Source organism: Nannobrachium achirus (assembly GCF_963921795.1).
Source record: "Nannobrachium achirus genome assembly, chromosome: 7".
Taxonomy (NCBI): domain Eukaryota; kingdom Metazoa; phylum Chordata; class Actinopteri; order Myctophiformes; family Myctophidae; genus Nannobrachium; species Nannobrachium achirus.
Genome location: NC_137816.1, coordinates 15,284,696 through 15,308,577, shown reverse-complemented (window position 1 = coordinate 15,308,577; position 23,882 = coordinate 15,284,696). Strand labels below are relative to the sequence as shown.

At 42.4% G+C, this 23,882-nt stretch overlaps 1 protein-coding gene across 1 annotated transcript in view; it reads left to right on the top strand.

The window, feature by feature from the left end:
- syt9a (synaptotagmin IXa) overlaps positions 1–22,658 on the top strand; it is a gene marked incomplete at both ends in the record, with an annotated part of 28,736 nt that extends 6,078 nt beyond the window's left edge. The window contains 6 exons of the mRNA XM_080729762.1: positions 1,168–1,657; positions 1,919–2,474; positions 18,526–18,646; positions 18,752–18,923; positions 21,347–21,476; positions 22,590–22,658. Of these exons, the coding sequence (XP_080585888.1) occupies positions 1,168–1,657; positions 1,919–2,474; positions 18,526–18,646; positions 18,752–18,923; positions 21,347–21,476; positions 22,590–22,658 (1,538 nt within the window). The remainder of the gene's footprint in view (positions 1–1,167; positions 1,658–1,918; positions 2,475–18,525; positions 18,647–18,751; positions 18,924–21,346; positions 21,477–22,589) is intronic.
- Between the last annotated feature and the right edge of the window lie 1,224 nt (positions 22,659–23,882).

Here is a 23,882-nt window from a genome sequence, read left to right as displayed (position 1 = left end):
TAGATTTAATTAAGATGCTGTCACTTACATATCACTCATGAGCATGGAGGACCTAAGTAGGGAATTAAATAGTATTCATTTTGTAAACAACATTCAAACACACTATGAATTGTGTCAGTAATGTCAATGATTAAATATATCACATTAGAGTGTTTAAAAATCATGGATTACGAGGGCTTTATATGGAAGGCTCGAAATGTCTTTGTAAGGAATTTCTTAGTAAGGAATTAATGCATAAAAATGTTAATCACTGTTATTTAGCACCTTGTGAATAAGGGGGCATTTCATAGTCCACAAAGCTCCAGTGCTTTTTTCCTCTTGTCTGCTGCTGTGTCCCGCTTCTGTGATGCACCAGACCTGCCATTAGACCTTTGATGCATGGTGGAACTATTTTAATATTCCCTGACTAGTGTAGCAGAGAACAGATTCATCCTCTATGAACAGGACAAGAGGAGGATATTGAAAAGGGTAAATAAAAGTAGCCGGTTCACCTATCCCTGTTCCAGTCTGTGGTCCCCATATGCTTCAACACCTCCCCATGGCTTTACCTAAAAATGCCAAAATGTTTCTATGATTAGCTATTTGACCGCCAACCCCCATCTCAAAATATCTTGTTCCAGGGACCCCCCCAGAAGCAAAGATTTACAAAAGTTTGCTTTAAAAGTATACATATTTAAAGATTTGCACATATTTTCACGATAAAAAAAAAAATAGCAGATATACAAGCTTGCAGCGTGGCACTCTTTGAAGCGAAAAGGAAAGCACTGGAGGAGTCTCACAGCCCTGGACACGCACACACACACACACACACACACACACACACACACACACACACACACACACACACACACACACACACACACACACACACACACACACACACACACACACACACACATACAAGTCAATTCCTGGGGCAGTGATGAGACTCTGGAGGAGAATTAAATGAGGTTAATCCTAATTAAGCTTGTCATGGGCTCCTAAAGATAAACAAGGAAAAAATAAGCCCCCCAAAGCATCTTTATTATATAGACATGTAGTTTTACTTTGGTTTTTTATTGTAAATTACGTGTGTTTTCTAATCCAATCGTGTCATTTTCCTAGAGGACACAATGGCTAATAACATCTGTTTTTTTTCTGTCTGTTGTATCTCCTCAACCTGCCCAGATGTATCTGTGAGCCTCCTGTCGCTGGTGGTGACTGCATGTGGACTGGCCCTGTTCGGGGTCTCCTTGTTTGTGTCCTGGAAGCTCTGCTGGATACCATGGAGGGAGCGCGGGCCCTCTCCCAACACCAAGGAGGCCCATGGGCTCCTGAGCCCTCCCATAAACCCCTTGCCTCAGCACTCGCCACCGCCGCGGCAGCCTGTCTACACCGCCGTGGACCCGCCTGCGCACAACCGCCGTGAGTCCTTCCAGAGCTCCACCGCCGGGGAGGCCACGCCTGTGGCATCGGGGGTGTTGGTGGAGGCGCCCGCCGTCACGCCGGTGTCCCCGCCGCCTGTGGTCAAGCCCACGCCAGAGGCAGCTATGAAAATCAGCCACACGTCTCCAGATATCCCCCTGGACGCCCAGAGCAAAGTCCGGGAGAATGGGACACACACTAACCCCCGCATTCAGAGACAGACCACGGAACCCGCGCCCTCCGGTCGCCTGATGTCTGAGATTGGGTCAGTAGATTCATTTTCATTGTTATGTTTAATTTTATTTAATTGTGAATTTGTGATATTTGCTATAATGTAAAAATTTCCTTTGCTTTATTATGTAATTCGTGGGTACAAATATTGTTAAAAAAAAGGAGGGGGCCTAGTCAACAAAGTATAGGGATGAAGTGGTTAAATGCTGTAGGCTATATCTCAGCAGCAGCCTTCCTTGTCTTCTTAATGGTGTATGGTGGCGTGGGTGTTCATGTTTTACAGACAGAGCTCCATCCGCAGACAAATGAACCTGTCCAACCCAGATTTCAACATGGCCCAGTTCCAGAGGCAGGATTCACTGACAGGGATGGGACTGGGCCTTGGTCGCCTCAAACCTGAGCTCTACAAACAGCGCTCCTTAGAGGGCGACGAAGGGGGTCGAAGAGGTGGAGGATGCGGTCGCCTCCACTTCATCGTCAAATTCGATTGTGACCTGGAGCAGTTAATAGTCAAGATCCACAAAGCTGAGGACCTTCCAGCCAAGGACTTCTCTGGTACGTCCGATCCATACGTCAAGATCTATCTGCTGCCCGACCGCATGACCAAGCACCAAACAAAGGTGCACCGAAAGACACTGAACCCCGTGTTCGACGAGGTCTTCCTGTTTCCCGTGGCGTACTCTGAGCTGCCCACGCGCAAGCTGCACTTCAGCGTCTACGACTTTGACCGCTTTTCGCGCCATGACATCATTGGCCAAGTGGTGGTGGACAACTTCCTGGATCTGGTGGACTTCCCTCGAGAGACGAAACTCTGCCGGGACATCCAGTATGTCTCCACGGTGAGTCAACACTTCATAAAGTGTATGTTTACTGAAAAACATGAATGAGGTTCTATATGTTAAGCATTGTGCATTCCCCGCCACAAGTCTTTCAAATTAGCTACACTGAGCTTTTGGCAAGATAAAAAAGGCAGGCAAAGTGCAGTTTTATGGCAGAATTTCTTCATTTTCATTACAGGCTAAACTAAAGTATGCTTTTATGTTGTCATGCTTTGTTTTAGGTTGTCAAGGTATCTGGCATAAACTACCCAATTGAGTCTATCTTCATAGTAGAAATGGTAGCTGACTGAGCTGGCTGCTCGGATGAACGAGGGAGCAATTAGTTGTTGCATCAGCTGAATAGAATCACTCTGAAAAGATTGTGTGCTTTCTCAATATCACACTTTCATGCCCTTGAGCAAAGGTTCAAATCAGTGCCATGGAGGGAGTGTAAGTAAGTAATGATGATAAGTGCTACCATGATAAGTTGACAATTGGACTGTTGGTGCGAGAGGTTGATATTCTTTTAATACATGTCTGATCAAAGGAACAGACTTACCGGTAATTAAAGGTGGGAAAAGGAACCTGTAGTGAAGTGTAATCTAACCACTCTCGCTGTGTGTTTTAGCAAGTCATCGAGATTATATTTGGACTTCCTTATAAGATTTAAAATGTAACGTTAATGCATGGTCTCTTTTCACTCTCCGCTGAAGACTTCTACTGTCTAGCGATACTCACGTCCATTACTGTATACATTGGTATAAGTACAGAGTGAGAGACCTCTTCATTAAAGAACACAATTACAGCTGGTATAGTCATTCCACTTATGGAGTTTCACTTGCCCTCCCCAGGGCCACTTCTGTCAGGACCGAGGGAATTGCAGGCCTTGGATGATAAAGCATAACGTGACCATGAATAATAGCCTATTGTAAAGTCACATATAATGAGTCTCTGATAGCCATGTGCTTGCATGTGCATAATGTGTTTTTTTTCTTTCTTTTGTACAGAGGAAAGCATTAGAAATATATTGTGGGTCATAGATAGTGTGTACAGTAGTACACCCTAGCAATGTTATCAGTTTCCAGCCCCCGCCCCCAACTCTCTCTCTCTACCCCTCACTCATACAGTATCAGAACCCTTCCTGATATCCGATATTTGAATGGCATTTGATATTTCTTTAGCATTCATGGGTGCCTGACCATTTCAAAACATTGTCGTGAACAGTGGGGCGCAAATATTTATGAGAATGTCTCCAGTGACCAGCAGCAATCTCAGTGTGTGAGCTAAACTCACTGTAATGTGCCATTGATCCTGCTTTATTTTCATGGCATGTGGGATTGACATCTATAAGACTTCTCTCCTCCCATCGATTACAGCAGGCAATTCATTTTGGCCTGGAGAGGTCATTGATGCTGAATCAATGAGGCGCTGCAGCTGTAGACAACACTATCACAAACACTGATGACAACATCATTTAGCATGATTTAACCACTTAAACCCCAGGATCCATATTTGGAGGGAAAACTTTCCGTCAGAATAATAAGGGATAACTGAACTGGTCTCATTGTTAATGCCACCATGTCACACATGATTGTGTGTGCATGCGTTATAGTGAATAGAAAACCTTTAATCAATAACAAGGAATTCATCTTTTTATGATACAGATTGGCCCTCATTTATCAATCTAACATCATTTAGAAACCAGCGCAGATCAGACTGCAGGAACCATCTAATGACGGGGCTCACGTATGATTTATCAAAGGGTCATATCTTGCCAATCACAGCATTAGAACTGTCGGGTGTTGATAAATGTGGTGGCTGAAAACGATCGGCATTTAAATATCCAGCCTTGTTTCAGAGGCCTCATGCCTTGTGTTTTTTGACACGAAGAAGCGGAATACGAAAAGAATCACTGATCCGTCAACAGGGCGCCGTCATTACTTTTTACAAGAGCAGCTGCGCAGATCTGGGTGCGCATCATGCCACATTGACTCCAATACGATTCTCGCGAGACAAGATTTCAAAAGTTAACAGTTCAAAGTTAACAGTTTATAAACAATAATGGCTGTGCCCAGTGGGAAATTTGCACTAGCGACCAGTGGGATTACGTACGACAGACATTTACAGAAACTTTTTTTTTTAGAGAGATAGAAGTAAGCAGATAATCATTGTAACCAATTGCTCTGGACGGAGTCGGGTAAATTGAAAAAAAGAAAAAGAAAAAAAATCTTGGTGAGTAAATAACACCAACTAATGGTAAGAAAAAGCTTCTAGGCCGGAATTCTCCTTTAATAAAGCCTTGTTTAAACAATTAGACAGTCACATCACCACTTTTATTTATTTAATACAAAAAAGATCAAAAGCGCTAGCTTGGAGATGCCTAAATTTGACGCCAATTATTTCTTTGTTCTATTATTGGGCAGCTAACAGAAATTATTGGCTCTCCATCATGCATTCAGGGACCGGCTTGGGCCTCGATGGAACTTAATTCCAACTCGTCAATTGCACCTGTTTCTACACTGAGCTGTCCCTTGCCATTTGGCTCCGATCTACACTGTCTGAATCCAGTTAAGTACTAATTTAGGAAACACTTTGGCCTTAATGAGGCAAACACATTCCTCTCATTGGTTAATAATCACCTGTTCCCTCATCCCAGAACGATGTGGCTTTGGTGTGGCATAAGTCTGGCTTGGTTTTCTTCGACGACCTCTTCATTGATGACTCATTTTCCTCATTTGAAATATTACAGCAACATTATAACATTCCATATAACATTTCAGATACAGGTGCGTAGTTTTGCTCAGAAACACTTCCCTTCTCCATCAACCAAAAAATCCAATATACACAATACTTGAACTTTCCTTTGAGAAAAAGGATGTATGAAGTACATAATAAAAAATGTATAGTATAATTCAGGACATCAATCCTCCTCTATCAACAACACTAAATTGGTGTGGGAAAGGGACCTATGTCTCGGATGAGACATGGTTTAGTTGTTTATAACATACAGTATACTGTACACACCACCTCCATAAGACATGGCCTTATCCAATTTAAGGTCACACATAGACTCCACAGGTCAAATGAGAAGTTAAATTATAGCCCAAGATACTGTAGTATACCCTGGCCTTGAATCCGGGTGCCTGAGATGTCAACATAGTCCAGCCAGTGGCAGCCACACTGCGTCACATGTTTTGGTCTTGCAACTAATAGTCAGGTTCTGGGAGGAACATTTTGAAGCAATTTCTTATATTTGTGGTGGAACGGTGGGTCCATTCCACCACAAATATACGGTGGCTCACCAGCTCAATGGCCTTAGTTGTGGTTAGAGTGTCCGCCCTGAGACTGGGAGCTCGGGGTTCGATCCCTGGCCTGGTTGGGACCGTACCTATGTTCCCCAGGTTCTATGTTCCCCACTTATCCAAAAAAGGTCCTATGTTCCCCAGGTTCTATGTTCCCCACTTACCCCCACAAAAAAAGGTTCTATGTTCCCCGCTCAACTTACAATAGGTTCTATGTTCCCCACTTATCCAAAAATGCAGGAAACATTCCTTTAATTATTAATAACAACTCAAAACACCCAATAATGGGGAGAGATTACAAATACTAGTGGGACAGGGGGCACTAGGGACATCTGGACACCATACTTTTGTTATGTCTGGGCATCTGGACGAGTGGGCACCTGGACTTCTGGGCAATAGGGACATGTGGGCATTTGGACGAGTGGGCACATAGACGAGTGGGCACTTAGGGGTGGATACATCTGGACACCTGGGCAAGATGTCCCACCATTTCCTGCATTTGAGTGGGGAACATGTTTTTGTGGGGAACATACAGTAGATCCTGTTTTTGGTTGAGAGGGGAATATAGAACCTTTTTCTGGGGAGGGTGGGTGGGGAACATAGAACCTTTTTGGGGGGGTAAGTGGGGAACATAGAACCTGGGGAACATAGAACCTGGGGAACATAGGGTGGACCCCGCCTGGTCATACCAAAGACTCAGTACTGAGTGCCTCCCTGCTTGTCACTCGGTATCAAGGGTTGGATTGGGGGTAAGTCCTTGCGACATACTAGCGGCATGTCTGCCTCACGCTGCAGAAACAGGAGATAGGCTCCTGCCCTATGGGCCTCATGGCTCTGCAAGGGAACGGTGGATCCCTGTCTGGTGATTGCTGTTTTGGGGGTGTCTCAAACCGGAGAACAGCTACAACACTGTTGGCTTGTAGGTTGATAATTCAGCAGTGGAATTCACAGAAACCTCCCTCATTTAAACATTGGGTCAAAGAAGTACTCTCCATGATTCCTTTAGAGAAATTAAGGTTCCAGTGATTGATTGATTGATTGATTGATTGATTGATTGATTGATTGATTGATTGATTGAATACTTAATTAGACAGAAATGTAATCAGCATGAGGTACAAGTTAGACATTTGGGCTAAAAGGAGGATAACACAAAAAGGTCCTGGGGACTTGTACCCATTGTGGTCCTATAAATGTATAACCACAGTGGCTCTAAAGATAGATACAGTACATTAAAACTTGGACCCCTTTTATAGGATTTGTTAAAAAGATACCCTTCACTTGATTCCATACTCCCTCATATAATTTGGTAAAACTTGCTAAATCTGGTACTGGGCGGACATTAGTTGGAGGCTTACAGTATAAGTAGACAGTTGGAGTTGTAATTTCTGCTAATTTAATTGTATCCCTCTCTATTGTGTGTGTGTGGAAGTAATATGTTGAACACAGTGCAAATGCATTTGCCTCTTTATTGTCTGTTGAACATGGAAAAGTCAACAGTGTAACTTTAATCCTAGCGCACGGTACTGTACATTGGATATATTCAAAATAATCTTAAGAATGATTTTTTTTTTATGTGTTTTAAACATGGGCAGGGGGTCCCAGGCATAAACATATTTCAGATGGAGGCCAAATAGGCCTATACATATTAATTTGGGTGCCATTGACCAATGCACTAGGGGGCAGGGCTGGATTTGCTATAGGTCTCTAATTGCTGCACCTAGTCTGCCTAGTGCGCAGCCAACCTCTTCTCAAATATGCTACTGGTGACAGTGGAGGAGCTGTATTTATTGAGAAGACTTGTACCGACTGCTCTTCACTTCAGAGCAGATGTGATCACTGGTATAGGCCTTCTGATATGGTGCCAACAGTGGTGAGAGTGGAGACGAGACGGTATAGACCACAATTCACCAGGGGTCCAAATGGACCTCTATAGGTCTGCAAGAGGGTGTACAAATTAAAAAGGTGGCCCTGCCAGACCGAAAGGCATGGCCGAGACTTTGCACCCGGTCCGTCCGTCCATGTGTGTGTGTGTGTGTGTGTGTGTGTGTGTGTGTGTGTGTGTGTGTGTGTGTGTGTGTGTACACCGTATGTGTGTATTCACATCTGCTTTTTATAGCGCCACCAGGAGCCCGACTTATGAAAAACTTTTTTTTTTGTGAAGAACACAACACAGATCTGTTAAGAGTTTGTGGCCGAGGGCCACAGCATTGCGTGGGGCAACGGCGGCATTCCCGCTACTCCAGCGACAAAAAATAAATACAAATAAGTCACGATTTAAGAACTTTTAAAAACTGTTTAATACCTCAAGAAAGAAAGTAAAATAGACCATTACTGCCTCAAAAATAATTAACAAACTCTATAAAAACTGGTAAAACATTGGCCAAATTGTAAAATAATATAAGAAAGAGGCAAACATTTTGAAAATAGCCACACATATATCTAGGACAGCCTGGACAGGTGTGCCCTGGGATCTTTTGGCTGTGTAAAGTGTGCCCTGGCAGAAAAAAAGCTGAGAAACACTGTACTAGTGTTGTTGCTGCTCTAGTACCACCATTATTATAATTATTATGCACTCCTTAAAGTTGAAACAAAATAAGTTAAGAACCAATTAACCAATCTGCTTGAAAAGTATGCGTCAGCTGCTAGTTGGACAGTGCAGAGACATAATTGCCTTCCTTTGATTCATTAAGGAGGGGCCGTCAACTACTTATTGGCATCACCTGCCAGCTAGTGGTCTGTCTCATTTCTCCAAAAGCCCTTGAATATGATTGAAAATGATTAAGGATTACTCTGATTATGGTAAGCTTACGTTTCATATCGCACTCACCATACCTGTAACTTTCACTACTCCCTGAAAATATATATTTTTTATTTTTTTTACTGGGGTTGGTGGGGGCCCGGACAGAACCCCTCCGCGGGCCTATTGGGGAACCCTGCCCTAGACAGTGACCTGATGCTGAGAACCAGTGGTATAGTCTATTTAATGTATCCTGACCACCAGTGTTGAGAATAACCCGTTACGTAACAAAACTACTTTTCTCGGTAACTAATAATGTAACACAGTCCTTTTCCCATTCAGTAACAGCGTTATAGTTACTGTGATGTAAAGGGCTGCATTACGGCATTACTTGTGATCAAGCTGAACCGCTTGTTTTACTTCACTGTACGTTTCTCTCTGCAGTCTGCATGTCGCAGGACTTGTTGAAGGGTTGTGTGCAGGGGTGTACTTTTTCAGAGAGTAACTAATACTTACTTTTTAAAAGTAACTTGCCCAACACTGATCCCGACATGACAAGAGAATGTCTCTCTAGTGATGGCGGAAACAGACGATGGAAAGGCACTGTCAGTATTTTATTAACGGTGTGTCTTCTGGGACATTTGATGATTTTTCTGGTTGGCCAAAACACACAGCGGGCCAGAGGTTGCAGCTGTCTTGTCTCACCCTGAAAGCCTGGGTAATAAGGGCACTATTTCGGGGAAACTGGCAAACTGAAGAGTAGTGACAGGATAATGACACAGACCTAAAGCGAACCCTGAGCAGATGTCCACCTAGGTCCTAGGAGGTCCACGGAACAGCCATTATTGTGTCTGTGTGACTTGTCTGAGAGACACTGGAAAAGCAAAAATCTTCCTCTGTGCACAGTACATGCATTCTTGTGGTTTTAAACACTACGATTTAATATCCTCCAGGCATATATTGAATACAAGCATTTAACCACTGTCAAATGTGGGTTAGAATGCATAAAAACAAGCTAAAATGTTCTTCCTAGCTAGAGGGATTCATATCAAATTGAAACAGCCAAGTATAAATACAGTATATGAAGATGGTTTGTATGATTTTGGAGAAGTCTGTCTGGCTGCTTCTCCACCAGCTGAAGGGCATATCTAAATCTAACACAATTTACCACTATTAATTTGATTAGCTGCACTGCATACTAGTCTGCCCTCTTTTTAACCTGCAGTCATTTTTACCCTGAAATGGAAAAAGAAAACAACTAAATCAGGGTTTCAATCCCCTTTAAGTTAAAATTAGTACTTGTTCCACTGTTGCCCAACATGTTTTCTAAAGAAATCATTTGCCATAATGTGCCACACACACACGCACGCACGCACGCACGCACGCACGCACGCACGCACGCACGCACGCACGCACGCACACACACACACACACACACACACACACACACACACACACACACACACACACACACACACACACACACACACACCCGGGTGGGTTGATGAAGTGAAAGAGATTAATTTAAATTATTTTATGTGGACATGCTTATCCATATACTGTGTGAAAATGCTTTAATTGCCTAAATATTCATATTTGTTTGCAGGTAACAGAGTGCAAGAAGCAAAAGCCATTTAATTACAATTTACAGCCCTGGGTGCTTTTATTCCATTTAGTTTCCTTGCCAATAATACAAGCTTTGCTCTACAAAAGCCAATAAACTTTTGCTCAGCCATAAGTTACTATATTCTACAAACTGCAATTACTTCATTCAAGCATTTTAATTGAATGTCTTGAATTTCCATATTGATTTTAAGAAAAGCAATACATTATGCAAGGCCGTTGTTTGCTGTGACTATAGAACAGCTAAGAGGGTCCGAAGAACTCTGCTCTTCATTGTGCTTCACTACGACTATTATTATAAGATTTTGATAGTATGAGCTACAATTCAGGCGTTATGAATAAAATATAAATAAGCCTGTTATATTGCCACCATGAGGCTGATTTGAAAAAAAAGCTATGGTGGCATTTCTTCGTCAAGCTACTAGGAGTGTGTGTGCAATCTTTCACAGCTTTCTTTCACTTTTAAAGGCAATCATGGTTAAACAACATAGACTAGGTTCTTCTCTGGTCTCCAGGGAGTGTGCGTGCACAGTTTCACGCTGATCGGTCCAACGGTGCCGGAGATTAGCTGCCCACAGACAGACGGTCAAACACAGACACACGGATGGACAGGGGCGAATACATAGTCTCGGCCATGCCTTCGGCCTAGCGGAGACCATGAGACAAAAAAGGGGGAGTTCTGACTTCTGAGCAACATGTCACTACGGGTAGATTGTGATATGTAGGTGGTGCGCTCATGAATAGGTGATGCATTAGTTAATCATGAATTAAGCATTAATTGAAAGTTAATTACGTGTTTGAATTTACTCCTTATGATAACGTGTTACCAAACATTTTAAATGTGAAATTCCAAATAATATTAATTTCACCCCGAAAAGTGCAGAGCAGATATAGCATAAACATATGTACAGTATTTATTAGATAGATACCAATTCTGAATGTAATGTACAGTACATGTCAGTGTTTAATTAAATATTTACATTAGTTACTCCAACACCCCTACAGTGTACAATCAAATTTAATCTCCATCCTAAGTAACACAAAACCGCAGAGACAAAAGTGTGAAATTGTGACATATCATTATAATTTATCACGGTTTCCCTTCTCTGTTCTCCGTTATCTTTAATATTTTTTTCCCATATGTTGTCCAAACCTGCCTCTGTAATAAAGGGGTTATAATTGGATGTCCCTTTCTGTTCATCACACGTAGATTTCATGTTCCTGGGCTGACTTGTGTGAGCGCACGCCGCACACACATGCATGTGTGAAGATGTAGATAGTAAGGTTTAATTGGGTGCTCTGTGACATATAACTAAGCTTGCATTATCTTCAGCTCTCCTTGGCAATGGTATCTTCCCATCTTCCTTTCTCGGTGCCTACACACATGCTGTAGCACCCCAGTCTGTTTTCAGCAGCCACTTACAGTAATTCCTCTTTCAGCCATAATTCCTCTTTCAGCCATCTTCTCTCTGTCTGCTGCTTCCTCGCTCACTGAGCCATATGAACCCTATCATCCCTATTCTGGGCATGTCTTAATAGGAGAACATTAAGCTCACAACGCATGGCAACATGATGCGTTGTGAGCTTTTAGATTGGCTATTATCAGCAAAGAGATACAGTAGGTGTAGAGGGGGTAAAAAGGAGGGGTGTCATGTATAGAGCCCTGAATGGGGTCCCTGGTCAACTAAGTATATCGTCGTTGTCGGGTGGAAACCTCATTTCTCCAAGCTTCAAATTTCTATGTTCTTTCGCAAAGTAAAGTCCTGTTTCATCGTACAGGACCGCCCCACAAAAGTAGTGAAAACAGCAGATCTACAAGCACACAACGCCTCGCGGTGTGAGGCGTTGTGTGCTTGTAGATCGGCTGTTTTCACTAGTTTAAATCATTTTTTAAAATGCAAAACGAACGGTTTTGGACATACAAATCAATAACACATCATGGTTCAATACAGAACTAGCTAAATACGCTACACGTTTTTCATTTGTATGTGCTTGTTCATATTTGGTTGAACGTCCTGGGTCCCTCAGGCAGTGCCTGACAGCAACTTTGTTTTTGTTTGATGGCTCCTACCTACTGTAGTAACTTCAGAGAAATATAAAGTAGCTGGAACCTCACGTTAAGCGTTAAGTTCTGACACTTGTAAGATCTCTTCTCTGGAATAAACCCAAATATACATTTTAATAATTTTTTATCTATTTATAGCCTATAGATGTAATTAATTCATAGCCTACTGACAGATACATATGGACCAGTACTTATTAGAGAAAAAAGAATGCCATCAAACAAATATGCATTCAACACCATATGTTCAACATGTTTTGTGGTAATGAAACACGCATAACATACATGTGGAATGAATGCAAATAACGAACCTATGGTGGTGTGTCGGTTAATAAAGACAGATTAGCAACAGAGAAAGCATACTAATATGCCCATCTTCCTGTTGGCCTTTAGCAGGCATATACTGAATACAAAATGCTACGAAATCGTTCCTTTAACACTTAACTCAACAACAAAGTTGAAGTTTAATATGAATAGTGAGAGTATTACTATCTAACATATAATTTTCGGAATGTCTGTCTGTCTGAGTGTCTGTCTGTCTGAAACCGCGTTTCTCATCAGTGGCTGGAGCAATTGATCTGAAATCGCATCACCATAAGCATATGAACACACCTGACATAACTGTGAAGCCCGTTTGTCACTTTCGCAAATCGGATGCTGTATATTTGCATTTTTATGGTGTATCTATATCTATTTAGCCTACAGTACCTTTTGTGACCACACATGTTAAGGGAGGGGCGCTGTTGTTCAGGCCATGCACAATCACACAGTAATCACACACAAACCCACACACACACACACACACACACACACACACACACACACGGGGGGAGTGTGTGTGTGTGTGTGTGTGTGTGTGCAGGCAGGCGGGCGGGTGTGTGTGCAGGCGGGTGGGCGGGCGGGCTGTTGGGGGGGGGGGGGGGGGGGGGGGGGACAGTATCTCTGTAGCCATTAAAGGAAACGGGTTTCTTACATTGATGCTCCTACATCATGCAAGCACCAGTTAAAGTTACTTTCCATCCCTCATATACTGTGTGCACAGTGCACATCCCATAACCCACACACTGCACATCATTTTGGAGCTCATATCTTTGAACGGGTAAGGGCTAGTAGTAATAATGCACAATAGAAAAAAATCTGAAAAGGTGCCATATTCTTATGTAGACCAACAAATGCATCAGAGCCACAAGCTTGTTTTCATGGCCCGGCCAGCACCACACATCACTACAGCTGTGCGTTTCACCTATATTGTCTCGGTATTAGCATACTGGCATACATTCTACGGCTGTGATGGCCTGCCCTTGTTTGTTGCGATGAATATTTCTATCTCAGGCTGAAAAATGTAGCAACAGAGAACTGTGAAAGAGAAGATTGTGTGGAAGCATACATCATCTCCTCCAAAGCAACACCATGCAGCTCATTAAAATAGTTTTTCATTTGGTCATATTCACTGTTATAACAATACCAGCTGGCAGTATGGCTATGCACATGACGCATGTGTTAGTTCAGTAGTAGCCTGATTTCAGACTCTACGCTGGAGCTTGAGTCTGACATTGTCCCCATTGTAAGAGATTTCAAAGGGGAGGGGATTTAAAATTTGAAATTCCCAATCACAAGACATCTGGTGGGAGGGGTTGTGTTTGACTTGTGTACACAAAACATTCTCCCCTCCCCCTCCCCTCTATGACAGGCATTGTCTTTGATGTTTCATTGATTAGAGAGAATCACTAACGAGCGAGTATGGCTCAATCACTGACTGCAATTCAGAACCCTTTTGAAGTTCAAAGGGAGCAATTAAGAACTCTGGTGAGTCACCCCCCCCCCCCCCCACCCCCCCCCCCCCTCCACTGTTTCTGTTGATTTTCAAAAGTTAGACCCACCCCTCCTCGGTCTTGCATTGATTTCATTGGTTGGTGCGCCAAGATCGGCCAGGACACCGAGAGAAAGACATGCGTCATATGACACCTCCAGACCAAGAGAAGTAGTTCACTCAGACAGTGGGCGGGTCTATTGGCTGGAGCCAGGCTAGTTCAGTAGAAACCTTTAGTTCATATCATTCTGTTGGCGTTTCTTTACCATTAACAGTGAAACGCATATAGGTTTTATTTCTTTACTGAGATGCAGTTAGTTACATTATGCTTCAGTCCTTGCTTTGGTGTTAAGTTTCTACCGCACCTTGACATAGGACTTTACTGGACAAACGACAAGCTGAATGAATAGTGGACATTTCACCAGTGCTTAGTTATGTGAGCGATTTCTTTGTTGGGGTGGGGGCATCTTTTTTTGTAAAGCAATTCTTTTGATTTACTCAGATTGGACAGTGGAGAGAGACAGTAAAGCAAGGGCAGAGATGAAGGGAAATGCAATGCAAATGCTTCAGTGGGGGGAAACTGCACTTTAACCTCACTGCAGTGCTCCTGGCTCCAACCTGTGTAACAGATACCATAATAACACAATGAAACACCACTGCCAAAAGGCTATAGTGTAAAATGTGTGATTGACAATGCAATTGTCTGCCATCCTGCCTCCCTCTCTTCCTCTCTCTCTCGCTCTGTCATTGTCTCCTGATGCATGAGCATGCGCACACACACGCATGCACGCACACACATTTACAGCTACCTGCTTCTGCTTTTACACAGCGTGTTGGTGAAGTGTTCTATTTTCTAAACTGTGACAGTTTCTTTGAAAGCACACTGAAGCTAGAGCTGGTGCCTTTACAGTATCCAAAGACAAGAGATGCACATTGCTCGTAGCGAGGCTATAAGGTAGAATTGAGAGAGAGAGCATTCTGTATCATTTTCTACTGTCTTTTTGATTCTGGTTTGACAGATAATAAATAGTGATGGGAATGAAGAAAGTTGAATAATGTTGTATGTGAATGTTACAAATTAGCCTCTTAAACTCTATACTTGGTTGACCGGAGTACCCCAGGGCTCCACACTAGGCCCCCTCCTGTTTTTACTCTGATCAGACCTTTGCGCATAGATTCACTATTTTCGTGGAATGTTATCCTCAGATTAGGAATCTTATGGTTCAAGTGGTCAAGAAATGCCATTACAATAATGCTGAAAAGCAGCAGAGATGTTTGGCTGAGTGTAAATGTTATGTGTATGGTTATAAATAACCAAATGCTTTTGGTGTGCAGCAACGTTGACTCTTCTGCCCTTTATTGATCTACTGTATACACGCTGCATTTTCTTGCACAGCTAAGGCCTACATGCTACAGCATGTGATGAGATGGTGATACGATTGACTAGCATTTCATTCATTAAAATATTCAATTTTGGATGCACCAAATTGCCTGCAGCTGTATCCAACACGCATGTCGGCGCGCTTGTGTGCACAAACACACTCACACACACGTGTACACACGTGCACACACACAAACACATTCACAAAACGATACGACACACTATAAAACAACAATACATTTGCTTCTAGTCTGCTAGGTTCTCGGCTCGCTTTAGGAGAATATTGTAGTAGAGGTGCACCTCCTCCCAGACTGTTCATTCTAGCCATTTTCTGTTATTTGTCTTGTCATTCATGCACTGTTGGCCTGGAAGGAGTATTTAACTCTAAATAATAGCTTATAGACGTTATTTTTATGATATGTATTTGCTTTAGTTTGAGAATGTACTAGTTTGTGTTAGTTGAGACCATTAGTAGTGTTTGTAGTGACAGAAATTACACACCGACCATTTTTCTCTGGATGTTGAGTCTCGGTATTAAAACTGAGAGAATGCAGATGCAGAGAACCCATTTTATCTTTGATTTTGGCTGTGACACGTGGACAGGGATTTTGAGCTGCTGCCGTCTGGCAAGCATGTCCTGCAGCTTCAAAGCATTAACCAGAAGGCTGTCTCGGCGCCTGCAGGTTCTGACTTCCCTCAGGCAAACATGTTTATTAACAATTAACTCCAAAGGCCTGTTGCGTGTTTGCTGACCACGCACGCACGCACGCACGCACGCACGCACGCACGCACGCACGCACGCACGCACACACACACACACACACACACACACACAGGGTTGAAAATATAATATCGGCCTGGCGGAGATAACAAGTATAATATTGAACTTTGCATCTTGCTGTGGGACACAGTGCCATTATACCCACAGGTCCTTCTCTGCTCCCCTGGAAGGACCAATGATTGGATTTAAATGCCATTTCAAGCTGTCATGGCCTTTGAGGGATTCCGGGGCACAGGGGATACTGCCTTAACTGCTTCCTGGTTGCACCCATGACACTCATACTGCTGGGAGGAAGATGGAAAAACGACTGTTTTAAACCATGAAAGACCCTGCATGACTCTGAGATGTTGTTGGATGTGTCTTCTTGCGTGAGTCCAGCAAATGCAGTCAAATGCTGTTAAATAAATAGAGCATCTTTCTTCCAGAATAGAGTGAGTCTTACACAGATTTGACATTAGATGAAAGTAAAATATTGCAAGTATGGAATCCCCTACAATGCATGGGTGGGATATAACTATTATTACTACTATATCCTATGGCCAGACCACTGAGGGATAACCTCTTGTCATATTTTTTTAGGATAAGAGGTTCTGGTTCCTCAGTCTTTTCTATGTTTTTATAGGTGTTTCTGCAAGCTTTGTATAAAGTAGTGGTTAAGCAAGCACATCAATGCATGCAGTGCAAGGTCCTATAAATTAAAAACACATGTACTTTTGAATAACCAGTAAGACTCCCTAAGGCATGTATACACACATTGGCCTGTAAGTGGCCTATTTAAAAGCAATTACTTTTTTACTCATACTGTGTTCTAATGCAGAGCTTGGCCTTGTCTATGCACAGAGCAGCATTTGGATTAGCAGTGTGAGCTGAGCCGTGTCGTTTTTGGTATGAACAAAACAGCGAGAGTTAGCTGTGATTGGTCTACTTTAGTGGGGACAGAGATACAGAGACACATACAGAGGCAGAAACAAGACAGAGATACGGACAAACCCTGTTATAGACAGCTAAGCCCCTTTGGGGCCACGCCATAGAACAGGGGTCTTCAACAGGGGGTCCGGGACCCCTAGGGGGACCTCAGAGTTACTACAGGGGGTCCTCCAAATCTTTGTGTGATAGAAGCCTTTTTTCTCCATTTTTATATCAACCACTTGAACTCTAACGTCCATATTTTGAGAACTTTAGCCAAAAATAGCAGATCTACAAGCTCACAACGCCTTGCACTGCGAGGCGTTGTGAGCATGTAGATCGGCTATTTTTGGCAAAGAGGTTTTGTGTAAAGGGGAAAAAGAGCAGACCAACTACAGAGTGATAGGTTAAGTTTATTCATTATTGACGGTTCAAGTGATTAAATATCTGAAAACACAAATTTAGATGAACCCAAAATACACTGATGATTGTGCTGTCAAACGATGAAACTAAAGTATATGGTATCTATGGGTTGTGGGGGTCCCTGCTTCATCTCTCGCTCAACTAAGGGGTCCTTGGCCTGAAAACGTTGAAGACCCCTGCCATAGAAAACGACTCAATATTAGTTCGTCAAACAGCCTTACAGCTGGCCTGTTTGAATTCCTCACTGGATATTTCTGTGCCAAAGCCAGAGTCTCACCTCCTTTGAAGAGTTATTTTCAGAGTAGGTGATAATCACGCTTCAGCTTTTTTCTGCTGCAGAACAGAAGCCTTCATCATCTATGTTGAAGTGTAAGCATCTATTATTAGAACTGGAAGGGAGGTTCCCTGAATGGAGATTAATGTACTGTATGCTACAGAGCCAGCATGAAACTCTTTATTGTTCCTTACTTGATCAAATGTCAGACGACGGACAAAACACCTATACCCATTTCCCTTACATCTTAAATAAAAATAGCATCCTTGACAGAATGCATTTCATTCAAAAGATCCGGCATCATAAACCATAATTCAATACACTTAAACCTTTTCATATTATACACTTAAACCTTCTTTCACCCAAAGTAAATCCTCAAAGTGGTTTAAAAGGTGTGTGTGTGTGTGTGTGTGTGTGTGTGTGTGTGTGTGTGTGTGTGTGTGTGTGTGTGTGTGTGTGTGCGTGCGTGCGTGCGTGCGTGCGTGCGTGCGTGCGTGCGTGCGTGCGTGCGTGCGTGCGTGCGTGCGTGTCCACGGTGGTCAGGGGCTTCAGCATTATGAGGTTGTCCAGGTGTAAGGCAAGCAGCTTGCAAAATACTGCTCAATCTCCTCCATTATAGGCGGTAGATCTATGCTGTTGTTTGGATTCATGCACTGTCTGAGACATATGTTATTTCGAGTGTGTAGGACATCAGAAGCAATTTAGGCCCTTGTAATGTATTTTATAAGTGTGGACTCAAATAAATCAATTAAAATGTGTGCGTTCTCTTGCAGGATAACGTGGACCTTGGAGATCTGATGTTCTCTCTTTGCTACCTGCCCACTGCAGGCAGACTGACTATTACCATGATAAAGGCCCGCAATCTAAAGGCCATGGATATCACTGGGGCCTCTGGTAAGCTAAAACTAATATTATGTACATTACAATATAATTATCTATCCTCTTGCTGTATTTTCTTCATGCAAGAGTCTAAAAGAATGGAGCCTTTCTCCTCCTCAGATCCTTATGTGAAGGTTTCACTGATGTGTGACGGCCGCAGACTAAAGAAAAGAAAGACTTCAACGAAGAGAAACACTCTGAATCCAGTCTACAACGAAGCCATCATCTTTGATGTCCCTCCAGAAAACAGTGACCAGATTAGTCTGCAGATTGCAGTAATGGACTATGACCGGTAAGCATCTCTCACATGTGGCAACAATTGCTATTTATCATGGGAAATATTCATATTTTATGATCATTATAAAAAAAGATTATTTTTATAAAATGTTATGTTTTAATTATGCAATTACACGTGAGGGTGTGCTTTACGGTGATTATTGAAAAAGCACATGCACCTCAATCAAGTGTAATATTGCAATTATACAACAGTTACCAACAAAACTAAACACATCAAAAATGTATTCATATTGTGGGGCAATCAAAATAAAGTGCGTCATGCTGGTTTGTCTCATCATTGGATCAAATAATAGATGACTTAAATCACACTTTGCAGGGGGTGCATCTCTCCACTCCGACATGTCTCCTTTCCGACATGTCTCCATTCCGACACTAACCCTATCTCTACCCCTACCCTAAACCTTAGGCCCATGGGGAGTGTCGCCACTCCGACAATAAGAAGTCCATTTCGGAGTGGCGACATGTCGGAATGGAGAGAGCCTCCCCTTTGCAGGTTATGCAGCTTTTGGAATCAGCATGAATTTAGAATTGTCCAAATATCAAACATAATAATTAACACGAAAAACATCACATTTCTCATCACCAAAGTTCATATTGTGGTGTCCATCATATAGGAGAACAATCATATATTTTAAAGTTATGGAGCAGAGTCACAATAAGCATTTGTATCCACTTTCCATTGTCTCCAGAGGAGAGTTAGCTCCAGGGTCGTTCATTTCTTTGGTCATCCGTAATCTCTGGGTCTTTAGCCGGGGGAGGGTATTAGCTAGTGAGAGAGTCAGACCTCAAGTAAGGGTTTGTTTGGTTCATAATTGTCATATTGGGTGATAAGGCTACAATTAACACTTGAATCATTCTTAGCCACAGCATCAATAGTAATCTGGGGGCAAACATTTCTGATTCATACAATACATCGTAACGTGTTGTGAGCTTTGCAGGACCCTGGTCGACTAAGTATACAGCGTTTAACTGGTTAATTCATGTTTTCTTCTGGACTTTGATGATTAAAGACGCATGGGTACTGATTTTTGCGACCGTCAGGTCGCAGTTACTATCAAAATCTCCATCGGCTGTCAGTCACGTCACGTCACGTCACGCCATGTCACGTCACGCCACGCCACGTCACGTCACGTCACACTTTTGCCCTACTCATATCTCTGCCACTGTTGCCCCTATCCATGCCAAACTTTGCACACACACTCCTTGGCTGCCAAACCACAACCCATACCCATTTCTCACATGGCCCTCTTCTAGTGCCACCATGAGGCAGATTCTTGCAAAACACATTTTTGGACACTGCTCCTACAGATTTTGCCCTAAAATCACGCAAAGCGGTACACAGTATGTCTAGAGTCATGTCATCAACATGGATCTGTCCCATTTCCATATTCCCTCCTGATTGGCTACAACTGCCTTCTAAAGTTTGTGTATGCGACGTGACGGTCGATTATCTCCCGATTAGGGAGTCTTACTGGTGGTACTTTACATGTTTTTATATAGGCCTAAGGACGCAACATTCTAGACCACCCAAAGCGGTTAAAGTTATATATTATTCTGTGTATTTTTGGTTTCCCATTGCAAGCTACAGCATCTCTTCTATAGTTGAATAGGAAGTGATTGGACCCATCACATTGATTTAATTTGGATTGCATTGATAAGAAAAGAAAGAAGTCATGTCACACACTATGTGGACACATCTCACCATCCCAGGAAATGTGGAAGTATGTCCTTATATTAATAGCAAGAGAATGGTTTTAAAAGATTGTTAATTCCATTTGGCAAAGGAGACAGACAGATAGAGCAACCATATCGGCAACACAATTAACGTATTATACTTTTCTGCAAACCATAGATAACATTTCCTCTCTACATTTTAAGGCATGTGTGCTGTCAGCAGTGGGCTTGAGCCCAGTGGTGTAAAGTAACTAAGAACATTTACTAAAGTAGGCCTACTGTACTAAAGTACATTTTTGAGGTATTTGTACTTTACGCTATAGTTTTACTTTTACTACACTACTGCTCTGACTTTTACTCAACTACAATTATTTCAAACTTTAGATACTAGTTACTTTTACTTTTGGTACTTAAGTAAATTTTGATGCCAGTACTTTTTTGTACTTTTACTCAAGTACATTTTGAATTCCAGACTAGTACTTACTGCAATATTGATACTTTGACTTAAGTAAAAAAATGTGAGTACTTTTTCGAGCGAGGCTCTAGCGGAGCAAGTGCCTACGTCGAGCGGTGCGAGATGGCAGCGCAAATGACTCAGCACCATACCAGGAATCAGTTTGAATTGATTTAGAAATTGAATGCTTGATATACAAATCACTGTAGCAACTGTTCTCTACTGTATGTACAGTATTAAGACTCAATGTCAGATTGCTATAGATTTCTGTCTCTCTTCTGTCCCCACAGTGTAGGCCATAATGAGGTTATCGGCGTGTGTCGGGTGGGCAACGATGCAGAGAGCCTTGGCCGAGAACACTGGAATGAAATGCTTACATATCCTCGAAAACCTGTTGCCCACTGGCATCCTCTCGTTGAGGTGAAGAGTGAAATGTATTTTGTGATGTGTGTGCTTCTGTGGCATGCAATATTGTGTATTTGCATGTAAACGGCAAATAATTTGCAACATTCAGTTTGTTCAAAATCAATGTATATTCCACTCAAACTGTCGAAAAATCTAATGCCTGAGTTTGAGAGTTGACAGTCGTGCAGAAGCAGCAACAACAGCCTCAGATTATTCTTTTTTTGAAATGTATGTGTTTTTTGTCCTGGTGAAGTTGATGAATTATACACTGAAATAATGGCAGTATTACAGTAAGGCTCCACGAAATATTACCATTGTAGGCTACATTCCGCATTGCGCTTGATTGAACTGAATCTGTGTAATCAGTTGAGGCCCATTTTGAGGAAACGATAAAGACCAGACAACGTTTGAATTATCTCTAAAAACTCACTGGTGGATGGTTAGGGCAGGAGGATGACAAAAGTAATGTGTTGGGCTGTAGAGACAGAGGGTAGGGAGTGGGACAGTGGCAGAGAGGATAGACAGTCCAGAGAGAGAGCGATGGGGGAATGCTAAGGAGGTGAAGGATGGTCTTGACCTGTGCACTCAGCCTGGAATAATTGCTTCATTGTGTTTATTTTAAAGGTCTAGGTGCCTGCAGAGCGGGAGAGAGAGAGAGAGAGAGAGAGAGAGCGCAGGGGCGGAGTGGGAGCGGAGGGAGGCAAGGGGGTTAGTGTTGGTGGTGGCCTGGTGGGTGGTGAGAAAGCTAGGAAAAGAATAAGAAAAGGCAATTAAGTACTGAGTGAGTGAGTGAGTGGTGAAGACAAAGGGAGAATTAGAAGGACCATTCTTGTTGTATAGCGCACTTGCTGTATAATGGGACTATTTATTATTTACTTGGTCTCAAGACATATAGTGGCAATATTGTTCACAGGCCTTTTCCATCCTCCTGCCAAAGTCCCTTAAAATAGTAAACAGATCTTCTGTGTTGGAGGGATTTGAAAGCATGCTTGTTATGCATATGTTTGCCTTTAGCCATGAGGGTGAGCTGATGTGTGTGTGTGCGTGTGTGTGCGTGCGTGCGTGCGTGCGTGCGTATGTGTGTAACGATTCTGCTTGACATTCTCTGTGTTTGACTCTACTCTGCAGTACCAGGGGACTGGTGGCATAAGCCAGGGAGGCTCCTGCAATTCCCTGAAGACCCCCCCTTCTCCATAGCCTTGAGCCAATGGACACCATTGGAACATTTGCCAGTTGCCACAGGGAGACAAAACCTGAGGGCCCAACAGAAGCTTTGGACAATGGTACTGCATAATGCAGACTTGTGGTCCTCAGTATGTGCCACCATGGATAGACACGTGTCAGACTGCTGCTTCTCGATGAATGGACCTTTGCATGGATGGCAGGATGAGTTCAGTTGCATGTTGAGTGACCACAAATGGATGTTTTCTTTTCTCTGCGGCTCATTGAGAAAATCGTGATTAGGCATTTTAGCAATTTGCCCTGAGCTATGAGTTTGTAGTTACTGTTTGTTTGTTTGTTTTCTTTCTTTTTATTTCCATAGTCTTGCCGCGACTTGTTTTAATGGGGTGTGTCTGTATTGCACAGTGTGAAAACCAGTTGAACTGCCATACTTTCTTTTTATATTTGGTGGTGAAATGGTGCATGAGGTCATGGTTTGGTGACAATATGTTGCCTTTTGTCTGTTTGTTTCTGTTCCTGAACTTGGACTAGAATGTTAAATTATGTCAGTTGATCATGACACGTGCAGTGGCAATTAATTTTAGTCTTAGTATCTGTGAGTAAAATGTGTCTGTTACCTAGAAATATTTATGAATAAAAAAGACAGTGGTATGCTATTGTCATCACCATTGACTGCCAATTCAGTTTGAGTGCATTATCACTAGATGCACAATTCTTTATTTCTTTTGTTTTCCGATTAATGTAATTGGATAATTCCAGATGAAAAACAACAAGGAACAAGGAAACAAACAATAACAAATACACTTCCTTTAAGGGAGGGAGATACGAAAATGATGCTTTTTTTTGTGAAACCAAATGGAAATTAAATTGAATAAAGGCTTGAAAACATTGATATCGGGGGTAAAGGGGAGTTGAGAAATCTGCAGGATGCGCAGGAAGAGAAGAAGAAGAAGAATCAATGAATAGAACAATGTCTGCAACCTGCTAGGCTCCCCATTCAGTGATTTATTTAAAGAGGTGGTGACATAGTTTTATACTTTTTCTGTTCTGTATGTGCCTATGGAGTTAATATTACTCATGCAAATATGTCTTCCCTGTGTATTTTTGGTTTCTCCCTGAAAGCTGAAAGCCTCCGAGTCAAAAGGCCCAATTGAAATACATCGCTTTAATGACATCATAAAATCATCCCCTCCCCTTTTTTCCAGTTAGCAACAGCTGTGAGTGTGGTTAATTTCAGCT